The sequence below is a fragment of the Leucoraja erinacea genome, chromosome 13 (genome assembly GCF_028641065.1).
Source record: "Leucoraja erinacea ecotype New England chromosome 13, Leri_hhj_1, whole genome shotgun sequence".
Taxonomy (NCBI): Eukaryota; Metazoa; Chordata; class Chondrichthyes; order Rajiformes; family Rajidae; genus Leucoraja; species Leucoraja erinaceus.
Window position 1 is genome coordinate 28,262,887 of NC_073389.1, and position 26,008 is coordinate 28,288,894.

Below are 26,008 nucleotides of genomic sequence, written 5' to 3' on the forward strand. Positions count from 1 at the left end.
ACCAACTATAAAATGCTTCTCACCAGGAAGAGAAAGAAAAACAAAAATAGCAAGGACATTTAAGGGATGATTATCATAATATTTGAAAATAAATTAGACAGGAGGGCATGATTCAGTGAGATGGGATTAAGAACATAGCAAAAGGTAAAGACCCTTTGGACCATGTCTGTGCCAAACATGATGCTATTAAATTAATCTCTGCCAGCCTTTTATTCACATGCCTATTTTCAATGCCACCACCGTATCTGCTTGGTTTCAAGGGTATTGGTGACAGTGTGTATCTGCTCAAGTGCAAGCTTAGTATTGGCCAGGGATGGGATGCAGCCTGTTGTCAGGATGGTCTCAGTGAATTCCCGCGGCAGGTAGTAGGGAAGGGCATCAATTGCAGAATGGCGTCAGACTGTGTACACAATTACATGATACAGGGACAGCGGGGAAGTGGAGTTAGAGTGGGTGGGATACTAAAGGAAGGGGGGGGGGGGGGCGGAGGGAGGGGCGAATGGGGTTTAGAATGTGTAATAAACACATAACGTTTAACACTAATGTACAATTACCACTGGAGAATATAGATCTAAAATTACAGGTTAAAGTCTGTCAACAGAGATTGACAAAACTATAAAAAGTACAAAGAGATATCAGGAACAATGGAGTGTGGTGTGGGAATTATTTTTAAGTGGATAACGTATTTATTCAAGATGTTGACTCAGGTTTGTATCTGCTGCTGCTATTCGCCCATCGGCTGTAATGCAGGCGGAAATGAACTTGGAAAAGATTAAGATTAAAGGATCTGTAGTGCAACATGAAGCCTCGCTGGCATTTTCCAGCTGGGTAGGTCATGTCAGAGCCGTGAGTATTCAGCACACTGCCCTGGGTACTTGCATCAGGGTGGGTGCTGAAGGGTCTGTAAGTTCTGCCAGTCTAACTCTCACTGCTCCGTGCTACCCCGGCAACTCCGCGGCCACCCTCTCATGCTCCTGCTTCGCCTGAAGTAAAAGAAAAGCATACCAAGATGGATTTGGGGTGCTTGGAGACGGTGGTAGCCAACTCCGCCTACATCTCGGCCCGGTGCAGTATTGATGCCACCGCCAGCGTCCAGATCGCCAGAGCTAAGAAATACCGAGCTAAACTCAAACTGCCACACATCACCCTGAGTGAAAGTCTACAGGATGTGATTGACACGGAGTTTGACAGCATTTGCGTCAATCAGCCCATCGGGAAGAGGCTGTTCCAAGAGTACTTGGACACAGTCGCTCTATACAAGCCAGCCCATGAGCTGTGGAAAAGCATTGAAGACTACGACACAGCAGAGGATGAAGAGCGGGCTCAGAAGGCGAGAGACATTATCAGCAAGTTATTGGAGTCGGGGGCAGAGCTCTTCTGTGGCTACCTGGAAGAGAAGTGCATCTTGAGAATCAAGGAAGACTGTGAGAATGTAAGGGATGACCTCTTCGCGGAATGTAAAGAGCTCACTATGAAATTCCTAAAGACCAGCGGTCCCTATGACTGTTACAAAGGAAGCATGCACTTCATGAGGTTCTTGCAGTGGAAATGGCTCGAGGCTCAGCCCGTTGGAGAGGACTGGTTCCTGGATTTCCGTGTCTTGGGTAAGGGAGGGTTCGGCGAGGTCTCCGCCTGTCAGATGAAAGCAACTGGGAAATTATACGCCTGCAAAAAGCTGAACAAGAAGAGGCTGAAGAAGAGGAAAGGAAACCAAGTAAGATTGAATAGATCGAATGCAGATGTTTGTTTGTGCTGGCGAGGGGAGGGAAAGTTGTGCAAATTCAGATCGCGCATAAGATATGGGTTAGAGTAATTGGATAAAGGTGGTACCGTGACCCGCTGAAAGGATCATCTCAATAACCTTCTTGCGAACCTGACCTCGAACCAGATTAATCCAGACCCAAGTGTTGTAAGCACCATCTGCCAAGATATAGCACAAGATCTAGGGCAACCAACTCCAGAGATCTACAGACACACATCTTAAATATCAACCCGCGGTTATTGGGAGCAATTGTGGAAATTCTCGGCACATTGACAACTGTTTTGTTTTGTTTTAGCGCGACTCTTAACACAAATAAATATTGGGAAATAGGAAATAATTAACGGTTGTGGTCTGGACACGATTGGGCTGGAGAGGGTGGGAGGAGTGTTCCCAGAATGTTGCCCGGGGTGGAGTGTAAGGAGAGACTGGGTCTATTTTCATCGCAGTGGAGGAGACAGAGGGGCGACATGAAAGAGGTGTAAAATAAACGATGAGGCGCATTGATAGGATGGGTTGTGCGAAAACTCTCTCATCAGCGGAGATGCATTCAAACAAAGGGCATGGGTAAAGGGTAAGATGTTTACAGAGGATGTGAGGAAGAGTTGTTTTCACCCAGAGATGGGCGCAAGCTGACATGCACTGCCTGAGCGGTGATGGATCAGGTACTCCCATAATGTTTAATTATCCAGAACAGCGTTTGAATCGCTCTGTTTTATAGAATTACAGGTGAAGTGCTGGTAAATGGGAATAGTATAGATCGGCACCTGATGTCCAGCAGGGATGGGTGGAAGGGCCTGTTTCCAAACTTCATGACTCTAGGAGTCCACTTTTGATGTGCATGGGAGCCCAAATCTATCTGGTGTCGCGCAATAGGCAGCATCTACATTTCCCAGTTGAGTAGAGGGAGCCAACCCGCATGGTAATCACTATTGCCGGAAGCACCAGATAGTGGAAGTTGCGAGCTCTCTGAACAACGTAGACTTTTGCATGTATAAAGCGCTTCTTGTACAATGACATCTTCTACTGCTGGGACTGTGAGCATTTAGATCAAAACGAGATTTATAGGTACTCATTCGTCAAGGGCCTTGAGGTAATTAGATACAAATAAGATACAATTTGGCATAATTTGATTGAACAGTCTCAAAGATTTGAGTAATCACCTTCCGTGTCACCTTGCTTCCTTATTTTCCATGAATACCTCTGAAAGGTTGAACTATAAGTTCATAAGTGATAGGAGCAGAATTAGACCATTCGGCCCATCACGTCTAGTCCGCCATTCAATCATGGCTGATCTATCTTTCCCTCTTAACCCCATTCTCCTGCCTTCTCCCCATAAACCCCTGACACCTGTACTAATCAAGAATCTATCTATCTTGGCTTTAAAAATATCCATTGACTTGGCCTCCACTGCATTCTGTGGCAATGAATTCCACAGATTCACCACCCTATGTTGGAATGGTTTTAATATAAATTTTATTTGCCACAGAGAAAAGGCAGAATTTTATGTCGAGATTTTAAAAAGTTTGAATGAACTTCTTTTAGTTTAATGACATTTTGGAGGGTCTCACACTCATTCTGGCAGTGGAGAGGCTGACCTGCGATTCAGAGGCCTGGCTTCAAGTGAATTTGTAGGACAAGCAAGGCTTCATAATCAGTCAAATGTGGCAATCGGATAGACAGACAGGTATAGAAGGATACAGTTCTAATGCAGGCAAATGGGATTAGTGTGGATGAGGGAAAAAAGGTCAACATGGATGTGTTGCACTGAAGGGCCCAATTCTGTGCTGCATGACATAACTCTATGAGGTGGGCGGGCATGGGGGAGGGGAGCAGTGAATACAAATATTTTTGTTTGCCCTACACTTGAGCACCCCTGTGCTTGATATGGTGGGTCGGTGGTTTGTTTGAATGTCGTGCGCTGACGTTAGCACATGCATTCCATGTTCTTCTTCGGGGAGAGATTCAATGTGCTTTGTGCATGGCCTGCCGGCCTAAGCAGCCTTGAGAAAGAGATGCCCTTGAGTTTGACGGAGATGTTATTTTTTGCAATAAAGCTTTGAGGCCATCCTTAGGTCTGAAGAAGGGTCTCAACCCAAAACATCACCCATTCTTTCTCTCCAGAGATGTTGCATGTCCCGCTGAGTTACACCAGCTTTTTGTGTCTATTTTCGGTTTAAACCAGCATCAGCAGTTCCTTCTTAGACACTCCTTAGCCCTGGTAATCAATTGTGATCGAGCTAAGGAAAGATTGCCAGTTTTGGGAGTTTTCTGTGAGGAAAGTGAACACATGGTCTGGAGAAACAAGAAACTGCTGGTTTACAAAATAAGATACAATGTGCTGGAGTAACTCAGTGGGTCAGGCAGTATCTCAGGAGAACATGGCAAGTGATGTTTTGGGTCGGCTGGGTCTGAAGAAGGGTCCCAACCCGAAACCTCACCTACATATATCATCCAGAGTTCCTGCCTGACCCTCTGAGTTAGTCCAGCAAATTGTGTCATTTTTTGAATACATGGTCTGCCCGATGGAACTAATTAAGAGTGTTCAATGCCTATACATTGGCCAGGGCAATGGATTTCCATGTCTATCTCACCAGTGGATTAGGGAGTGTTGGTGCACGTTGAGTAGGTCGTCCTACCTCCAATCCATTGCAGAGGATAGGGATCATTGCTGCCCTTAAATTGTGATCCTTGTGCTGGGTCTGATGTCTTGGTCATCAAATGCTCTTTGTCTCAGGTGGTCTGAGTCTGTGCTGGTACATAGGATTTGGATATTGATGAGGGACTGAAAGGGAACCACAAGGCCTCAGCCTCATCCTGGTTTAAAGAGCAATCCTATTCCTGCCTTAGGACATGCATTTTAACATTAGCGAGGGATTTTTGCCTCAAAGCCATGATGATTTAAATGGCCAGAGATAGATCCCTATCAAATGGCAGATGCTACTTTACTGGTGAATGGGAAAGCAGGAGGAAGTAAGCTTCTAGTGTTTTTTATTTCATACAGAATCCAACTATCTCCACTTCCATCCTCCTTTGCCACAAGCCCACATGTTTTCTCCAACATTTTCATGTTTATGTTTTCTTTCTTTGTTTTTTATTTTTTTTATGTTTCCCTCTCCACTTCCATAATTGTATCCACGACCCTAGGCAATGGTTGAACCTTTGACTGCAGGGCCATGCATCCCAAATCCTAAAGTCACTGTGTAAAATATTGCCTTTGATTCATTGGTCACCTCTAATTTTGGGGCATTGTCCACTGAAAATAGATTTTTTAAATTTGTGCCATTTCAATCCTGTGGTCCATCGTACCTGGAACCAGTCAAGTACATCTCTAAATGTGTAAGAAAGAGCTACAGATGCTGATTTAAATTGAAGGTAGACACAAAATGCTGGAGTAACTCAGCGGGTGAGGCAGCATCTCTGGAGAGAAGGAATGGGCGATGTTTCGGGTCGAGACCCTTCTTCAGATCTTGGGTCTACCTTTAAGTAAATCTCTTCTGTACCCTCTCTGAACCCTAATGACCTTCCTAAAGTGAGTTTCCTAAAGCAGACTGCCACCGATAGGTTTAGCATAACTCCCTGGCTTTTATGCTCTAATCCACGATTAATGTATTTATATGATTTGTTAATTGGCAATACTACCACCATCAATGATTTGTGCATAGGCACTGCAGATAACATTACCTTTTGGCATGTGCCCTCTGTGCGGAAACTTTTTCACTGGGGGTCAAATTAAATATTTCCTCTCTCACCTTAAATCTGTGCCCTATAGTTCTAGGTTTCCCTACACTGAGGAGAAGACTCTGTGCATCAAACATCCTATCAAAATATATCACCTCAAGTCTTTTTGTGTGTTGGATTTCATCTGCACGAATTCCATTTACTTCAATAGATTATCAGGATTTCTTATTCCTCTTTGTTTCGCTAAAGTGTCATCATTATTATAGTCATAATGTCATACAGCACAGAAACAGGTCCTTCAGCCCAATTCGTCCACGCCAAGATGTCTCATCTAAATTGGTCCTAAATTGGTCCCATTTGACTGCATTTGAACCATATCCCTCTAAATCTTTACTATTCATGTACCTGTCAAAATGTCTTTCACATGTTGTTATTGGTTCAACAACGGTTCAAGAAGGCATTTGGACAGGTGCATAGATATGGGCCAAACATAGGTAAATGAGATGGGGCATCTTGTTCAGCATGGACGTTGAGCAAAAGGGCCTGTTTCCATGCTGTATCTCTAAACTAAACTAAAGCCTAGATGGGGCATCTTGGCCGACATGGACCAGTTGTGCCTAAGCTTGCATGCTGTATGACTCTAAGCTGCTGCCCAAGCCAGGCGACCATCTGCATGCTGGTCTTAGAAGTGGATCTGCAATGGCTCCACTTTTTTCTGTACACTGTGGATGGCTTGATTGTCTTTCTGCTGACTGGTTAGCACTCGGTACACGTGACAATCATCTAAAGTAAGTTAAACTAAATTAAACTAAACTTAACTATAAATTAAGCTAAATTTAAACATAACAGCTCACGGAGTCATACAGCATGGAAACAGGCCCTTCGGGACACTTGCCCACACCGACCAACATGTTTCATCTACACTAGTCCCACCTGCCTGTGTTTGGCCCATATCCTTCTAAACCTATCCTATCCATGTACCTGTCTAAATGTTTCTTAAATGTTGCGATAGTACCTGCCTCAACTACTTTCTCTGGCAGCACTTTCCATATATCCACCATCCTCTGTGAGAAAATGTTTTCACTGGGGGTCAAATTAAATATTTCCTCTCTCACCTTCAATCTATGCCCTACAGTTCTTGGTATCCCTACACCGAGCAGAAGACTCTGTGCATTTGCCCTCTTCATTCCCTTCTTGAAGATAAACCCTCAGCTTCTTGCACTCCAAGGAATAAAGACCTTGCCTGCACAATCTCAGGCCCGCAAGTCTTGGTAGCATCCTCATAAATCCTATCCACACCTTCAGCTTAATGGCATCTTTCCTATAGCAAGGTGACCAAAACTGAGCTCAATGCTTCAAGTGTGGTCTGTCAATGTCTTGTACAACTGTAACATAACACCCCAACATCTACACTTAATTCCCTGAATGATGAATGCCAGTGAACCAAAAGCCCTCTTCACCACCCTCTATGCGATACAACATTCAGGAACTATATACTTGAACTCCTGGATCCCTCCATTCCACAACACTCCCCAGGGCCCTATCATTCACTGTGAAGGACCTCACGGTCCTCTTAATGCTGATTACACACTGTCCAACTTTCCATTCCAATATGATTGTTTTAAATGTCTGATGACTACAATATGTGTTCCAAACCTAACATGAACGGTTTATCAACTGTTATATTGGAATGAAGTTAAGGAAGTCAACATGGAGAAGTGAAGGTTTGTTTCCTCACTGTTGAACCTAACTAACAAGAAAACAAAGGTGCAAGAGATTGCAAATTCTTGCGCAAAAAAACAAAGTAGGTCAGGCGGCATCTGTGAAGGGAATTGACAATGACATTTAAGGTGAGTCAGGTATGGGGGGGGGGGTCAAGATAGTAATCAAGACTGGTGGTCGAGGTTTGTAACAAAAAACAGAGTGTTTTCCAAGCATTCTGTTCTCCATCTTATTTTACTTATATTTTGTGCTTATATTTTGGCGTAATCCACAGAGTTAGTCAGTACCAAAGTATAGTCACTACCAAGTCTTACAAAAGGAGTTGGTACTAAAAAAGAATTGCCTATTTACAAAATCAAGACAAATCCAATCTGGAGAATTAGTCCAATCAGTCTACTCTTTCAATTAACAAAGTGATGGGAAGGTGTCATTGGCAGTGCAATCGAGTGGCACCTTCTCACTGATGCCCAGTTTGTGTTTCACCAGGGACATTCATTGCATATATGATCCACAGAGCTGAGGTGGCAGTAAGAGTGAAGGCCCTTGACATCAAGGCAGTATTTGGCCAAGAGAAGCAATAAGGAGCACTGGTACAATTGAGCTCAATGGGCATCAAGGAGGAAAACACTCCAATGTTTGGAGTCACATCTCATAAAAAGGAACATGGTTATGGTTGTTGGAGGTCAGTCATCCCAGCCCCAATACAAGACTGCAGACATTCCTCAGGGTAGCATGTTGGGCCCAATCACCTCCAGCTGGTTTGGAAGTTGGGATATTCTTTGATGTTTGCACAATGTTTAGCTCCATTCATAACTCCTCAGCAAATAAAGCAGCCTGTACCTGCATACAGCAAGAACCCAGACAACATTCAGGCAAGGGCTGATGCATAGCAAGTAACGCTTGTGCTTCAGAAGTGCCAGGCGATGACCATCACCAATGACAAGCAGTCTTCATTGCAGAGTCACCATCCTGCCTGAAACAGTTGGCAATCAGTGAGTGGATGAGAGCCGTGATCCACAGCGCTACTGGCTGGAATGTGGGATTGGACCAAGGAAGGTCTTCTCCTTCTGATGCAGACATGATGGGCCAAATGGCCTTTTTTTGTGGTGTGAATATTTCATGAGTTTATTTGGTTGAACGAAGATAGTAGCTCCAGCAACACAGCTTTCCCTGAGGGCTAAAATTGGTGACAGCGAGAGTCTCTAGAGTAGGGGGTGGATGGTTGATCTTCTGTGAGTTGAGAGCAACCTGTAGCTGAAACCAGGAGTACACTGAGGGACAATGTGAGTTATTGGCATTGCCAGGTGACATTTGAGCTGTTCTCAGTGGAGCAAATCTTGTTATGGAACAGCCGGGCCATGTATTATCTAGCCTTGGACCTTATGCAATGAGCTGTGGGCATGTGTTGGGTATCTCAGTCAATGCCTTTGTCAGTGGGGTCAGTGTTAGTTATGGGAAGGAGGACCTTCTGCTGGCGAGGAGAGAGGAGTTGTTATGGCCTTTGTAATTACAAATTGTGTTGCATGTTTTCTGTGCATCCTTGTATGTATTCATCATGTGATGCCATTGGACCAGTCAGTCATGTGGTGTGCTTGCATTATAGTTAACATGATGAATATTAATATTATTAACGTTAATTATATAATTAACACTGCCACAAACAATCAGGAACATCCAATCTGCACCAACAGTTTAAGACTAGTAGGGTAGAGATGATCATCAGGGCACGGGCATGCTTCTCCTGCAGGATGCATGGGAGACTCCCAATGTCTCTGACGACTACACCAGCGGGCGTTCAGCTGCAGCACCTGACTGACCACATGTGGGGAACTGGAGCCGTGGCTGGACGATCTCAGGATTGTCCGGGTGAATGAGAGCATCACAGATAGGGATTATAGTGAGGTGGTCACAGCTTAGATACAGGGAGAAAGTGGAAGGGATATCACGAGGAAAGAGAGTAAGTGGAGAGTGCAGGAATCCCCTGCGGCCATTCCCCAAGAAAACAAATATACCCTTTGGATAATGTTGGGACAAATGACCGTTCAGAGGAGAGTAGCAGCAGTCAGGTCTGTGACATCAGGTATGGCTCTGCAGTCAGAGAGGGCTACTGCAATAAGGGATGCTTTAGTTTGGGGATCAGGCGGGAGATTCTGTGGCAGCAAAAGGGACTCGAGATCGGTGCGTGTTCCCCTGGAGTCGGAGTCCAGGATGTCTTGGAGCAGCTGCATAACATTCTCAAGGGGGAGGCTGAGCAGCCCAAAATATCATTGTGCATATTGGCACAAATAACATAAGGAGGCAAAGGGTTGAGGTCCTGTAGAGTGAAACATAGGGAGTTAGGCAAAAGGTAAAAAAGCACAATAGTATTCTCTGTATTGCTCCTGGTTCCACGGGAGCTTAGGAATGGGAAGATAGGAACGACAAATGCATGGCTGAGGAGCTGGTGCAGGGGTCAGGGATTCAGAATTTCTGACTATTGAAATCACTACAGGGACTGAGGTGACCTGTACAAGAGGACATGTCACACCTGAACTGGAGGAGGAGGACCAATATCCTGCTAGGTAGGTTTGCAGTGCTACTCGGGAGGGTTTAAGCTGGAGAAGTATGAGGATGGGATCCAGTGCAGTAGCAAGGCTGGTGGGAGGCTATGTCAGTGCAGAAATCATTGACAGCAAATTCAGTCAACGGGAGAGATGGGAACATGACAGGAGTGAAGAAAGCCGGTTGGATTCAATTGCATTTGTTTCAATGCTACTGGCCTGGGTGGATGAACCCACGCCGTGGATAGGGACATGCGAATGGGACGTTATAAACACTATAGAAATGTAGCTCAAGGGCTGGCAGCTTAATGTTCCAGGGTAGAGGTGCTGCAGGCAAGATAGAGCTGGGGGTGAAAGAGGAGGGGGAATTGCTTTATTGATTAAGAATATCATGGCAGAGGTATGAGAGGATCATTGAATCATTGAATTGAAGAAATCGCAGGAGTTATACATTGGGAAGATGCTGGAAGATTGCTGTTTCTTCTTTGCCATGTTATCTACCAATGATGTCACTTTCAGGGAACAATGTACTTGTACCCCCATATCCTTCTCCCCAGGATCCTACCATTCAGTGAAAAGGTCCTGCGTCACAGGTGGAAAGCGTAGTATTTTCAGTGGCTAATGTTGTGCTTCTATTTAAGAAGTGGTAGGAAAGATACTGGAGAGGTTCTGAGGGATAAGATATACATTTATTTGGAAAGACCGTATGATTAAAGACAGTCAGATGACTGCATTGGAGCTGCTTCCTGCACCCATGCAGAACTCGTTGATTCATTAACTTCACCAAATGTAACTTTTTCCGTCTCCGCCGCATCTGCTCCCAAGATGAGGCTTTCCATTCAAGGACATCTGAAATGTTCTCATTCTTCAGTGAATATGTTTCTCCCTGGTTTTCATGGATGGATACTTGCCTCTACTCTTTATCCTGTAGTATTATGCTCTTACTCCCCCTCCCCCCAGCCACAACAAGAATAGAGGTTCCCATGGTCCTTACTTTTGACCCCACCAGCCACCGCATCCAACACATCATCCTCCGGCATTTCCAACAACTCCAGCGTCATCCTACCACAAGTCACATCTTCCCATCTCCACACCTTTCCACCTTCCACAGAGATTGCTCCCTCTGCAACTCCCTGGTTCACTCATCCCTTCCCACCCAAACCACCCCCTCCCCAAGTACTTTCCCCTTCAACCGCAGGAGATGTAACGCCTGTCCCTAAACCTCCTCCCATGCCTCCATGCAGGAATGCCAGCAGTCCTTCCAGGTGAGATAGAGATTCACATACACCTCCTCTCTAACCTCATCTGCTACATCCTGTGGCCTCCTGTACACCAGCGAGATCAAGAGTAGACTTTGCCAAACACTTGCACTTTGTCTGTCAAGGCCTCCCAGTTCCTAACCATTTAAATTCTCCATCCCATTCCCATACTGACATTTCTATTCTGGGCCTCCTCCATTGCCAGATTGAGGCCACACCCAAACTGGAGGAACAGCGCCTCATATTCCGTTTGGGTACCTTACAGGGTATGAACATTCAGTTCTCCAATTTTAGGTAACTGCTACAAACACCCCCTTCCCCCTCTCTTTTCTCCCCCAAACCCCTCCCCTCCTTTATTGCCCTGCCTCACTCCCCTCTCCTAAACCCTGGTTGACACTACAAAGGTTTCTCCCCTACCCCTCTCCCTCCACCTACATTCCTTGCTCCAGCTGCACAATTCACAACTTTTCTATGTCTGAGCTTCATAATTCACAATTATTTATCTTTTTATGCTCATACCTGTATCATCTCCGGCCTTTGTCCGACAATCTGCCTATCAAAATAGCCCCTTGCCTGTGTTCAACCATTATTGGCCATGCTTTGTCTAACCTGTCCTCTCTTCCAGCTTTCTTTTCCACTCCCCTGCAATCAGTCTGAAGAAGGTAGGGCCCTGGAGGTTCCTAACCCAAAACATCATGTATCCATGACCTCCAGAGATCTGTCTGACCCGTTGAATTACTTCAGCATTTTGTGTCTTTTTAGGATAGTCAGCATGGGTTTTGTGTGTAGGAGATTATATCTCACGGATTTGATCAGGTTTTCTGAAGAAGAAACCAAGAATGTTGACAAGGCCATAGATGCAGTCTATATGGAATTCAGCAAGGCCTTTGGTAAGGTTCTACATAGTAGGCTGCTCTAGAAGTTATGATCACATGGAATTCAGGGAGAATACATTCTTGCCAGAATCCAGGTAAGAATACATACATACATAGAACGTATTCTAACTGAATACAGAATTGGCTTCATGATAGAAAGGTTGTTTTTCCAGACTGGAGCCTGTGACTAGTGGTGTGCCTCAGAGATTGGCGCTGTCCATTGTGTGTCATGTATATCAGCGAGAAACATAGAAACATAGAAAATAGGTGCAGGAGGAGGCCATTTGGCTCTTCGAGCCAGCACCGCCATTCATTGTGATCATGGCTGACCATCCCCAATCAATAAGCCGTGCCTGCTTTCTCCCCATATCCCTTATAGAAACATACAACAAGGCATGATCAGTAAGTTGGCAGGTGACAATAAAATAGATGATATCGCAGACAGTGAAGTTGGTTATCCTACAATTACATGGGATCTTGATCAGATAGGTGAGTGGGCCAGAGAATGTCTGATAGAGTTTAATACAGATAAGTGCAAGGTGTAGTGCAGAGTGATCTGGAAATACATTGTTCCCTGAAAATGACATCACCGGTAGATAGTCTGGTGAAGAAAGCGTTTGACACGTTGGCCTTCATCGGTCTGCAAGTTGGAATATTAGGGTACAGTTGTACATGGCATTGGTGACTCTGCAAGAGGAAAGATGCAATTAAGCTGGAAAGAATGCAGAGAAGATTAATAGGATGTTGCCAGGACTCAAGAGCTTGAGCTGTTGAAAGATGCTGGGACGGCTAGGATTTTATTCCTTGGAGCTAGAAGCTGAGGGGTTGTCTTACATGTGTCTAAAATCAAGAGGATAGATGGATAGGGTGATTTTTTTTTCCACGGTAGGGGAATCAAGGGCATTGATTTAAAGTGAGAGGAGATGTTAATAGGAACTAGAGGGGCTAAATTCTCACACAGAGTATAGAAAACTATGAGGCATAGATAGGTCAGAATCTTTTTTTTACTAGAGGACATGAATACTAAGGTGAGAGGGGCAAAGTTTAAAGAACATGTACTTGGCAAGTTTTTTACACAGAGGATGGTGAGTGCCTGCCAAGGATGATATTTGAAGCGCATACGTTAGTGGCATTTAAAATACTTTTAGACAGGCACACGCAGGGATATGGCTTATGTGCTGGTAGATGTGATGATCGTGGCATTAGATAGTGTGGGCCAAAGGACCTGTTCTTGTGCAGTTCTGTTCTATGTTGTATAATATAGAAACACTCCACATGTCGGATTCTTTGTGGCAAAGAGAACTGGCCAAGTTTCTCCACCAATCTGACCTGCTGAGCATTTTGACCATTTTCTGTTTTTATTTCAGATTTTCAGCATTTGCAGTTTCTTTGATTTTCATTTACAGAGAGGAGTTACTTCAGGAAGCTGGGAATGTGGGGATGAGGGAGATGTGGAAGAAGGGGAATTCCTCTGCGAGAGTGAAATAATGGGGCAGCAAAGATTGGATTGAGCTTCTTTACTTGTGTAATGTTTTGCTAATGATATATATTCTGTGTGATGTCATATATCTGAGTGTATCAGTAAAGATGGAAAAGGAAAACAAAGACTCATCAGGTTTCATACAATCAGGAAGTGTTATCTGTGTCTATCCAGTAACCACCTTGGTTGATGCCTGCATCTCCTGTTAACCTCATGCATTACTGTCAGAACCTCATCCCCTCCCTCTGTATCCCCCTCTCCACCTCTCTCTCTCTCTCTCACTCTCTCCTACTGTATCTGCCTCGTGCCTCCCTTTTAATCTCCCGATCCCTCTCTCTCCTACCCCCCTTACTCTCCATCCCCTCTCCACCCCCTTTCTCAACCTCTAACTCTCTCTCTCTCCCTCCCTCCCCTCTCTCCCTCCCTCCCCCCTCCCCCTGTCTCCCTCCTCTCCCCCTGCCCCCCTACCCCCTACCCCCTACCCTACTGTTTGCTAGAGGCCAGAACAAATGTACAGAAACTCAAGGTTAAATGGTTGAGAGCTGGAGACATAGGTCTACTCCACTTCGGACCAAACTCTAAGGAATAATCTGCCTGGTCTTTGTTTTCCAGGGTGCAATGGTGGAGAAAAAAATCCTGGCTCGTGTACACTCTCCATTCATTGTCTCCTTAGCTTATGCTTTCCAAACCAAGGCAGAGCTTTGTCTAGTGATGACCATCATGAACGGAGGGGATCTGAGGTGAGAAGCAACAGCATCACAGTTAATGATTTTCATTAGTCGCTCCCACCATTGTAAGAATTCACCCTTATTGCTTACACCCAAACTATATTATTATCATGGCTGTATTATACCCTGTGCCCAAGTTCAGTTATGTCGACTACATTCTACCGAAGGGAATTTCCCACTCCATCGAGTTTAGATTGCAATTTCATTTACATTTGATATCCTCGAGGCTCCTCCACATATAACAAATATCCTGCAGCCTGACAAGATTGTCCATCAGCACACAGCAAGATATCAACAATAGCCAGTGAGACAAATGGACAAAGAGTCTGAAACTGCTGGGATAATTTCTCTGGCCTCAGAAGGGAAATGGGACATTATTTTAATTTCTCATTCTAAAAGGAAATCAGTAATTGCTGTTGCCATTCATTCTACTCTTCATAGGAACAAACATTTGTATACACATGTCAGACTTTTGAATTTAATAATATTATTGAAACATTCATATGTAGGACTGTCCATAAGCCATGCACTTGGAACCCGGGTACAGCCTGCAGTGGGGTAAAATAGTGCAACGGGAATGGATGGAAAGATACACTGATCGTTTGAAGGATGAGAGGAGATTATGTGGAGTTTTATCACCGGGAGAGACCAGTTGTGTTAATGGGTTCTTCCCATGTACTTTTGACGTCATTCATTGATCTAATTATGGGTATAATTATGCTTAAACTGAAGTCGGCAATGAGGGAGGTTGGTGTCCTTTTGTCTCCCCAGATACCACATTTACAATGTGAATGAAAACAACCCAGGCTTTAGTGAGGATCGGGCATGTTTCTACACAGCTCAAATTGTCTGTGGCATGGAACACCTGCACCAATGCCGGATCATCTACCGTGACCTGAAGCCGGAGAACGTCCTCCTTGATAATGAGGGTAAGCTGACAATGGTTAGTCAGTGACCAGTGCTGGAATTCTCAAGACAAGTTTGTCCATTCCTAATTTCCACTTAAACTGAGTGGCTCGCTGTCATCAACAAGGATGGGTCTTGGGTCACAGTTCGGGTTAGGATGGCGGAATATCTCCACCGTAGAGCCAGCAGGGCTTGAGCAACAACCTCCTGTGGTGTGCCAATGTTTGTTGATTCTAGACTTCCTTAATTTTCTGACTTTTTCATTTCCGCAACAGTCTTGGGTCTGGGGGAAGATGTCATTTTTTTAATCCCAGAATGCACTTTGTGTTTGCTCCAATGAAGCTGTGGCTTAGATCAGCACAGTGGATTGTGCAGCACACAGATTAGCACAACCAACGTACTCTCCACACTCGCCAAACCAAGAACAGGACGAGCTGCTGTGAAATAATAAATATTAAATGGGAGGGTACAATCAATGGGAAGTGGTTACAGAGAAGTGGACGAGTGTGGGGAGGGGATGAGATGTTCTTGTCTTAGAATGGGGTGCATGTATGGGTGTGGGAAGGGGTATTTTATAGCTAAAGGAGGATGTAACGGGCCTATAGAATAGGAGAATGTGGAGTAAGAGGAAACTACATTAACATGAATGGAGGAAAAGGCTGTTTGCTACATTTGGGTATACTCATCATGTCTCATTTCCTTCATAAATTTGGAAGACTTGCTGGATTCCTGAAATTTGTAAACCTGGAGTTACAACGAGTTTGCATCTTGATCTCAGTGGTAGTGCTGACCTGGAATTTGACCTCACCAGATGAGCCATCGTCCTAGAAATCCATTGAAACCCTTACCTACTCATCCCCCAAGTTCTTATTGAATTCACTCTCCCATGATCACCTATTGACATCTACACCCATCGGTTGAGAGACCACTCAGATAGCCATTGTCCACAGTCACTCAGTCATTCACAATACACAATAGGTGCAGGAGTAGGCCAATTGGCCCTTTGAGCCAGCACCACCATTCAATGCGATCATGGCTGATCATCCACAATCAGTACCTCGTTCCTGCCTTCTCCCCATATCCCCTGACTCCGCTAACTTTAAGAGCCCTATCTAGCTCTCTCTTGAAAGTATCCAGAGAACCGGCCTCCACCACCCTCTGAGGCAGAGAATTCCACAGACTCACAACTCTCTGTGTGAAACTGTGTGAAAAAGTTTTTCCTCATCTCCGTTCTAAATGCCTTGCCACTTATTCTTAAACTGTGGCCCCTGGTTCTGGATTCCTCCAACATCGGGAACTTCCTGCCTCAAGCGTGTCCAAACCCTTAATAATTTTATATGTTTCAATAAGATCCCCTCTCATCCTTCTAAATTCCAGAGTATACAAGCCCAGCCACTCCAATCTCTCAGCATGTGACAGTCCTGCCATCCCGGGATTTAACCTTGTGAACCTACACTGCACCCCCTCAGTAGCAAGTATGTCCTCCCTCAAATTTGGGGACCAAAACTGCACACAATACTCCAGGTTTGGTCTCACTAGGGCCCTGTAAAACTGCAAAGGACCTCTTTGCTCCTATACTCAACTCATCTTGTTATGAAGGCCAACATGCCTTTCGCTTCCTTCACTGCCTGCTGTACCTGCATGCTTACTTTCATTGACTGATGAACAAGGACCCCCAGATCCCATTGTACTTCCCCTTTTCTCAACTTGACACCAGTTAGATAATAATCTGCCTTCCTGTTTTTGCTACCAAAGTGGTTAACCTGACATTTATCCACATTAAACTGCACCTGCCATGCATCTGCCCACTCACCCAACCTGTCCACGTCACCCTGCATTCTCATAGCATCCTCCTTACAGTTCACACTGCCACCCAGCTTTGTGTCATCTGCGAATTTGCTAATGTTACTTTGACTAAATCATTGATGCATATTGTAAATAGCTGCGGTCCCAGCACCGAGCCTTGCAGGTACCCCACTAGTCACTGCCTGCCATTCTGAAAGGGACCTTTTAATCCCTACTCTTTGTTTCCAGTCTGCCAACCAATTTTCTATCCATGTCAGCACTCTACCCCAATACCAAGTGCCCTAATTATGCCCATTAATCTCCTATGTGGGACCTTATGAAATGTTTTTTTCAAAGTCCAGGTACACCACATCTACTGGCTCTCCCTTGTCCATTTTTGTAGTTACATCCTCAAAAAATTCCAAAAGATTAGTCAAGCATGATTTCCCCTTCGTAAATCCATGCTGACTCTGATTTACCCTTCTCCCTCTCAAATTGTAGATTAAAAATTCCCATATTATGGTCACTACCTCCTAATGGCTCATTACTCACAAACTCAGTCACCTTGTTATTTATACAATGAGCCATCTCACTCCCTGACATCTGGTGAAAATGGGGCAAAAGATCACTGGTGTGATTAAAGAGAACATAATGTGCTGGAGTAGCCCAGCGGACCAGGTAGCATCCCTGGAGAATATGAACAGGCGACAGACACCCTGGGTTGGGACCCCACCTCAGACTGTCTATGCTTTCCAGGGATGCTACCTGACCCACTGAGTTATTCCAGCAGATTGTGTCTTTTTTTGTAAACCAGCATTTGCTGTTACTTTTCACAGAGTCATCAAGAACAGAATTGTCTTTGTCTAACTTCCCCAATGATGACTGGGATTGGCCCAGTGCTAAAAGGGTACCTATTACAATTAAACACGCTTGCCTTAAAGACTCTTAACTCTCTCAACGCTTGACTTGATTTTCAGAAAAGACCCTTGCATCTAAGGAAGTGCCAGTAAGCAGCAGTGCCACAACAACAGGCAGATAAGGTGGTCTCCGTGCTGAAGCAAAGTATCTTCTAAAGGATACGGGACAACTGTTCTGTTTTTCTTCAAAACAACATTGAGGATATTTGTTTCCATGTTCCTTCTGCTGGGCAGTCAGGCTGAGGAAAACATGACACAGTTCAAACCTCCCACCTTTCATTCTTATAATGGGTGACATCGGGGTGCGGAAAAATAAAAGTAAACATGTGGGCAATTCAAACAGATTCTAAACTGTCCTTTTGGTGACTGATTCTGTTTCAGGCCACGTGAGAATCTCTGATCTTGGACTTGCCGTAGAACTGAAACCAGGTGAAACCAAAACGAAAGGTTACGCTGGAACTCCAGGTGTGTTTCCTGAACCCTCTGCTGGAGGACAGGTAGCGAGCTGGTTTGTGTCTGTACCTGGGTGGCTGTAGGGTTTTATGTGTGCGTGTGTGCGTGTGTATGTGTATACATTTTATGTGTGTTCATGGTTTAGATTGTGTATGTTTCCCTATGGCACTGCTTGATGTTGGTGTTTTCATGTTTGGCCTTGCATTTGAATTCTCAGCTGCCTCAGTGTCTATGGATGATGATTTAATTTGTTTTATGTTCAGGTTTTATGGCCCCAGAACTCCTTGAAAGTTTGGAGTATGATTATTCAGTTGACTATTTCGCACTGGGAGTCACCTTGTACGAGATGATAGCAGCCAAGGGCCCATTCCGATACCGGGGTGAACACGTGAGGATACATCTTTATATATTCTGTTGTAATTCTGTTGCATTCAAACTTAATCAAACAATCAATCAATCAATCAGATTTATTCATCACATACACAGTAAAGTGCAGTGAAATGAACTTGCCAGCAGCGGTACAATCAAAAAGAACACATAATACACAATAAAAATTTAACACCAACATCCACCACAACATTCTTCACTGTGGTGGAAGGCACAAAGTACAGTCAATCCTCCTCCATTGTTCCTCCGTGGTTGGGGCCATAAACCTCCGCAGTCGCTGCTGCGGGCGGCCAGATGTACAGGCCCTCTCGTCTGGAAGGTAAGTCCCAAATCGGTGCTTCCCTACCGGAGACCACGGCTTCAGGATGTTATAGGCCGCAGGCCGGCGGTCGGAGCTCTTCTCCAGGGATCCCCGACGATGGTAAGTCCACGCCGTGCCCGCGGCTAGAAGCTCCACAGACCGTGGCTTCAAGATGTTGAAGGCCGTGGGATGGCGGTTGGAGCTCTTCTCCGGGGATCCCCAACGAAGTAACCCAGGCTCCAGATGCCGCGCCTGTGGCTTGAAGCTCTGCAGACCGCGGTAACAGTCTGTAACAGTCCGCGTGCGGGCCAGCGATCGGAGCACTACCTTCTGGCGACCCCGGCATGGGTTCGCCCCACTCCGCGATGAAAAAAGTCCACGCTGTGCCCGCTGCTGAAGCTCCGGGCCCAATTCCGGGAAAGGCCGCACCAATACATGGTGTTGGGCCGCGCGGGAGGCGACATGGAAAAAGTTGCCTCTCCGCGGAAGAGGCAACCGAAAGCAATTCCCCCCTTTCCCTCCTCACCAACCCCCACACAAGAGACATTTAAACACTCATTTGGACATACTAAAAAAAACAAAAAACGTAGAAATGATGAACACGCTGCTGGCAGGGCAGCCGTCGCTCAGCGACCCCACCGAACCAGGTACACAGATACACAGTCAGATACACAGTAATCGGAAACTATAGGTCCCAGGTCCAGTTTTAAGCAGCTTGGCCATGTGCATAAATAGAGTATCCATCTCAATGTTACACCTTTTTCAAATCTTTTATGGATGTCCTGCGTATGCACGTCAAGGCATTTCTATGTTAGTTTTGTTTTGTTTAGTTTAAGAGCCTGTTCCACTTAGGCGATTTTTTTCAGCGACTGGCGGCGACAGTCATAGTCGTAGCAGGTCACCGAAAAAAACGCGACTGGACCTCCCCCACGACAATGTCTACGACAACCTGCCACCCAGTCGACGTCAAGCTACGGCAAGCAACCAAAAACCGGCGACCCAATCGTCGCCACTTAGGACGTCCACCTACGCCAACCTACCAACATAGGCAACAACCTACAACAACTGAAGTCAACCTACGTCCACCCGCGACAAGCTAAGGCAAGCAATGACTCTGTCGGCGACAACTGAAGACAATTCAGTCGCCGGTACCTGTCACCGGTTGACGTAGGTAATCGCCCATGGTATTCACCGAAGTCAGCACCCGGTGACAACCAACGTCACCTGGCATCATCCTGGCGACAATCTACAACAGCACCAACAACAGGAGGAGACAGGCAATGCCAAGCCCACTGTTGCCGAAAGGTTTTGAATATTTCAAAATCCAGCGGCGAAAAGAAAAAGTTACGACATTTGAGGAGACAACTCACGATGATACAGGCGTCACCCCGCGACCATGTGGTAACAGCCTATTTTCCGGCTATCGCCAAAATAATCGCCTGTGGGACAGTCCCTTTAGAGATATATATGGCAGATACAGGCCTTTCGGCCCACCGAGTCCACGCCGACCAGCAGTCCCCACACACTAGCACTATCCTACATGCACTAGGGACAATTTACTATTTTACCAAGCCAATGGCTACAAACATGTAGGTCTTCGGTGTGGGGGCAAATATCCCAAAATGGCAAATATTTTTGATAGAATTAGCAAGGAGCAGCAGAAGTGCAGATGGTAGAGCCACTGCCTCACAGCTCCGGAAACCCAGATTCGATCCTGACCTGTGTGGAGTTTGCACATTCCCTCTATGATCACGTGAGCTTCCTCTGAGAGATTCTCCGTTTTCCTCTCAGATCCGCAAAGATGTGTGGGTCAGCGGGTTAATCATCCACTGCATATTGCCCCTAGTGTGTTGGTGAGTGGTAGAATCTAAGGGGGAAGTTGGGAATGTGGGGAGAACAAAATGTGTTAGGGTAGAGCTGGTGTAGAAATGGGTGATGGATGGTAGGCACGGACTTGGTGGGCCAAAGCACATGTTTCCATGCTGTATGAATGCATGACTAGAGGGTTTTGTCTTTTGATGAAAAGGCCCTTGTAATTTTACTTTATCCAGAATCAGCACAGGCAGCAAGGCCCAGATGCTTTTCCCCCCCGATGTTGTGGGTTCCATTTCGGATACTGTTTTGAGTCTCAACATTGATTGCTTTCACGTTGCTTTCACTAGGTTGAGAACAAGGAGGTGAAGAGACGAATTCTCAATGACCCAGTCACCTACTGTGCAAAATTCAGTGAAAGTAGCAAGCTGTTCTGTGAGGCTTTGCTGGAGAAAGATCCCAACAAACGCATTGGATTCAAGAATGAGTGCTGCAATGAATTAAAGGCTCATGCCTTTTTCACGGATATTAATTGGAGAAAGCTTGTAGCTGGTAAAGTATAAAAATTGACTTTATTTTTAATTTTGCTTTGAATTACATTTTCATTGGAAACTATTAGAAGGAGTTTGTCCATAGAATGTGGATGTTTCTGGTATTTATTATCCCTCTCTAATAGCCCCAGGACTTCAGAACGCAGCTAAGCACCATCCAATTTTCTCGAAGGCAGGCAAGGCTTAGACTAGAGTAGACCTAAGGAACTGCAGATGCTGGTTTACAAAAAAGACACAAAGTGCTGGAGTTATTCAGTATACCTGGAGAACATTGATTGGTGAAGAGGAAGGGTCTTGACCTAAAAACATGTTCTCCAGAGATGCTGCCTGACCCACTGAGTTACTCCAGCACTTTGTGTCTTTTTTAGGTTATGGTTTGCAGATTTCTCCAAGATGAGATTTTCTGACAATCTGAGTTTCACCATTACCGCATTCAAGACTCTTTTCTCTTTACTACTTAATAACCTGACAGGCTAATTTCATAGGTAGACAAAAATGCTGGAGAAACTCAGCGGGTGAGGCAGCATCTATGGAACGAAGGAAATAGGCAACGTTTCGGGTCGAAACCCTTCTTCAGACCCGAAACGTTGCCTATTTCCTTTGCTCCATAGATGACGCCTCACCCGCTGAGTTTCTCCAGCATTTTTGTCTACCTTTGATTTTCCAGCATCTGCAGTTCCTTCTTAAACAGGTTAATTTCATAATCTACTTCTGAGGGATGCACATTCATGCCTCTGAAGCAATACATTTCCCTTCATTCCCCATAGAATGCAACTTCCTGTCATAATATTTCCACAGTAATTTGCAATACAGGTTGCTTGTTTCTTTAATTGTGGTTCTTTTAAAATAGATGAATTTGGGAACTGGTCTTTTGTGATAATTTCTTTTACAAAAATCATTGTATGTAATAGAGGGCATCTGTGGCGATAGGCTGGAATGACACAGGGTCCTGAGCTTATGAATGAAGTAACTCCTTCCTGTTTCTGCCGAAGCTCTGCCCAGGTATTTTCAAGTATTTTACATCTTAAAGGTTGCTCTCCTCATGCTAGTGATGGGGAGAAGTGCTCTCAGACCACATGTGATGGCATTCAAAAGTACCCTGCCTAATAAGATTATATTTTAACAATGTGGTCTCCTGAGTTTGTAGAAGGCAGTGCATAATTTTCATTACTAACCACTGATTCCATCAATTGATAACTCTTATTTCTTTTACATTTACAAAACACTGACAACATTGGCAGATGTTAGATGCCTGCTCCACAATGGCTTTGTGTCTCAGCTATACTGCTATGCTCCTGCTGTTGCCATAGGACATAGAGTAATACAGCATGGAAATAGGTTCTTCGGCCCATTAGATGCCTTGATTAGAAGCAATTAGCTGTTAGGAGTTTGGACACAATTCAATTGTTTTCTTTGTAATGTTAGGGGTTGAGGTGAGAGCTGATAAAATTATGGGAGGCAGAGATAGGGTAGATAGTCAAAACCTTTATCCAAGGGTGGATATGTCAAAGACTAGAGGGCATAGCTTTAACGTCAGAGGGGGAAAGTTTAAAAGAAATGTGTAGGGCAAGTTTTTACAAAGAGAGTTAATGCCTGGAATGTGCTGCCAGTGGGAGGTGATGGAAACAGATACAGTAATGACATGTTTAGATAGGCATGCGAATATGCAGGGAGTGGAGGGACATGGATCACATGCAGGCAGAACCATCATGTCTGGTACAGGCAGTGCGGACCGGAAGGGCATGTTCATGTGCTGTAATGCTCTTTGTTCTATGTTGGCAGCTCTCCCAGAGACAGTGTGGTGAATATGGAATCTAAGGGGAGGAGGCTGGCTTGCTAATTCCCTTTGACCAATAACACTACCCAATCTCTTACCATTTAACAAATACTTCACTTTTCTAATTATTGTAAACACCAAGTAAGGCTTGCACCTTCACAGCTGTTTGACCGACATATACATTTCCATAGTATCTCCGCAAAGAGTGTCTGGAAGCAACTCACACAAAACATTTTTGATACAAAGACAATAATTTGCACAGTGGGTTTCCCAAGGAGGAGTTAAATTGGTTCCTTTAGTGAGATTGTATGAAGGAGGCGCTTTGGGTGCAGTACGCTCATATCCTTGGTCATCTGGTTGTGTTGTGGGTGGTGGGGGGAGGCAGGGGATGAGAATTGTACTCAAAAGGTTGCACACAGGGCAATGTAGCACTTGCAACATTGCTACAAGGTAGCACAGCAGTGACCATCAAAAAACATATAATAGTGCAAAAAGGACAAGAGCGTATCATGTTATGTTGCTGATCTTTTCCAGGTATACTCCCACCTCCTTTCACTCCCGACTCGAAAACAGTGTACGCAAAGGATATTCAAGATGTGGGTGCCTTCTCAACTGTGAAGGGAGTCAACATCGAAGATTCTGACAAGAATTTCTTCGATGAATTTGCAATTGGAAACATCTCCATTCCATGGCAGGAAGAGATGATTGAGACTGGTGTTTTTGCTGAGCTCAATGTGTGGGGTCCCAATGGTGGTTTGCCAAACGACTTGAGGAGAGAATCAATTCTGGAGCTTCCTCCCGCCAAGTCAGGAGTGTGCTCCATTGCTTGAAGATGCAACGCACTAGATTAAGGTTTCTCTGCTTGTGGCTGAAACATTCAGCTTGAACTATAAAGGGTTGTTTCAAAATCCAGGTTTTATGGTTATATAAAAATATCATGCATCTCTCATCCTGTAGCTCTGTAGTAAAGTCCTTTGCCTGTGACTCTTCAAAACTATCAACTTCCACAAGTGGCCCCACTGGAAGATGGTTGAGCTGGTCAGGATCTACTAGTTTGTACTATAAGATTGTAACTATTGTTATTGTTTTCATGTTGGACACTTAAATGGCTGTGCTTACTGTCTAGCTGAGTTCAAGCTGATATCCACTCTCTCACCTCACTATGACTCTCATTATTACATTCGTTTTAGGGGAATGGAGCCCTGTCCCACAGGGAGACTAATTCTGCTTTCTATTGGACTTTGGTCCGCGGGTGGGCATTGATCCTTGACCTTACCCCCTGATGCTGTCCCATCATAATCCCTGCCCATGGCTGCCCAGGGATGCAAATTGTCCTGTATTAGCCGGGAGATCCCGTATATTGGGCTAAATTGGTTTGTCCCATACGGCACCACCCTTGCCCCATATTTGACTGCTACTAGCAGATGCTCCTCAACTTACGATGGGGTCAGGTTCCGATAAACCCATCATAAATCGAAAATGCATTTAATAATCCTAACCTACCATCACCAGAGTGTTCAGGGTTGGATCGTCAGGCACTTGTGGGTTTTCATTCTCCGGGTTAATTCTTCTTCAGTCCTGGAAGCTCGCCTCTTCTGTATCCACTGCACGAGTTTTTCTCTCTCACTCTCTCTCTGTCTCTCTCCAGCCTCAGCTCTGATACCTCGCATACAAAACAACGGACTCAATCGAGATAAATCAAGATTATTAATTGTTAAAAAAGCTGTGTGTCACAGGCAATAGAGACAGAAAATGCATATCAATTATAACAAGCAAGGATGAGATCAGCCTTCCGACATGTAAACAGGTCCTTCGGCTCTGAATCGATGCCAGGCACCAGCTATCATTCACACTCATCTAAATGCTGCATATTGTTTATACTTTCCCTGTTCTCATCATTCTGTCGCACATCTATACATGAGGGACAAGTTACAGTGGTCAATTAACCAACTGGCCTTTGAGATGTGGGAGAAAACCGGAGCAGCTGGAGGAAGAGCTCGTGGTCACAGGGAGAATGTGCTAACTTCACATAGACAGATAGTGGCACCACCTGTCCTCAAAAGCCAGAACTTGCGCGAAACAAAGGGAGAATTTGGAGACATTCACTGCGTGTGAAGGTAGAGAAGGTTGATGAAGTGAAGACATATAAAGAGTGAGACAAAGTGGTAGAAACATGGAAAGGAGGACAGAAGGTGAGACAACAATACTTGCATTTATTCAGCGTCTTTCACAAGCACTGGGCATATCCAAACTAATTTCCCGCTAATGTTTGAATGATTGAAGTACAGGCCTGTACTCCATGGAGTTTAGAAGGATGGGGGATGGTGGGGGAGACCTCAATGAAACTTAGTCAAAGGGTGGTCATCTGTGGAATTCATTGGAGTCCAAGTCATTGGGTATTTTTAAAGCGGAAATTGACAGGTTCTTGAATAATAAGGGTGTCAAAAAGGCCATGTGGAGAAGGCAGGAGAATGGGGTTGAAAGGAAAAAGAGAGATAACCATGTAAAGCCAAGACCCATAAGAGTACAGCATACCAACAACGTACCTCGGTGACTGCCAAGCACCAGACCCCCCCCCCCCCCCCCCCCCCCCCAGCGGACACCTCAAAGTTTGCTATGTCGCTCTTCAAGGGAGATGCTAAATGCATTTTGTTGTCTCTGTACTGTACACTGACAATGACAATTAAAATTGATCTGAATCTGAATCTGAATACCCTCAGTTGAGGCCCGGATGTCATATGTTGGCTGCTGGCGATGATTCCACAACTTCCTGTGGGATGTAAGAAGAATTGAACTGACACAAAGTGGGAGAAAATATGTGAGACGTGGGGAAGGCGGCAGGTGAAACCGGCAGATGCAGAACTCTGTAATTGGTTGCCATAACGTATCTGAGGATAGGATGCAATTCTCATTAGATTGCTTCTATAGTTAGATTGGCCAATAAGTTACAATTATTAGGAAAGCTTTTAGCAAGGCGGATTGGCAGAGTGGAAAAGATGGGACAGCAACACATTGTATTTATATTGATAGAGGTCAAAGAGACTGCAGGTGCTGGAATCTGGAGCATAAAACAAT

The 26,008-nt window shown here is 44.9% G+C and overlaps 1 protein-coding gene across 1 annotated transcript; it reads left to right on the forward strand.

The window, feature by feature from the left end:
* The first annotated feature begins 715 nt into the window (after window positions 1–715).
* grk1a (G protein-coupled receptor kinase 1 a) lies at window positions 716–25,428 on the forward strand. The gene is made up of 7 exons (XM_055644700.1): window positions 716–1,714; window positions 13,929–14,056; window positions 14,816–14,973; window positions 18,034–18,117; window positions 18,369–18,493; window positions 20,956–21,157; window positions 23,468–25,428. The coding sequence occupies exons 1-7, from the start codon at window positions 1,010–1,012 to the stop codon at window positions 23,761–23,763; spliced, it is 1,698 nt and encodes a 565-aa protein (XP_055500675.1). The 5' UTR covers window positions 716–1,009; the 3' UTR covers window positions 23,764–25,428.
* Window positions 25,429–26,008: the final 580 nt, after the last annotated feature.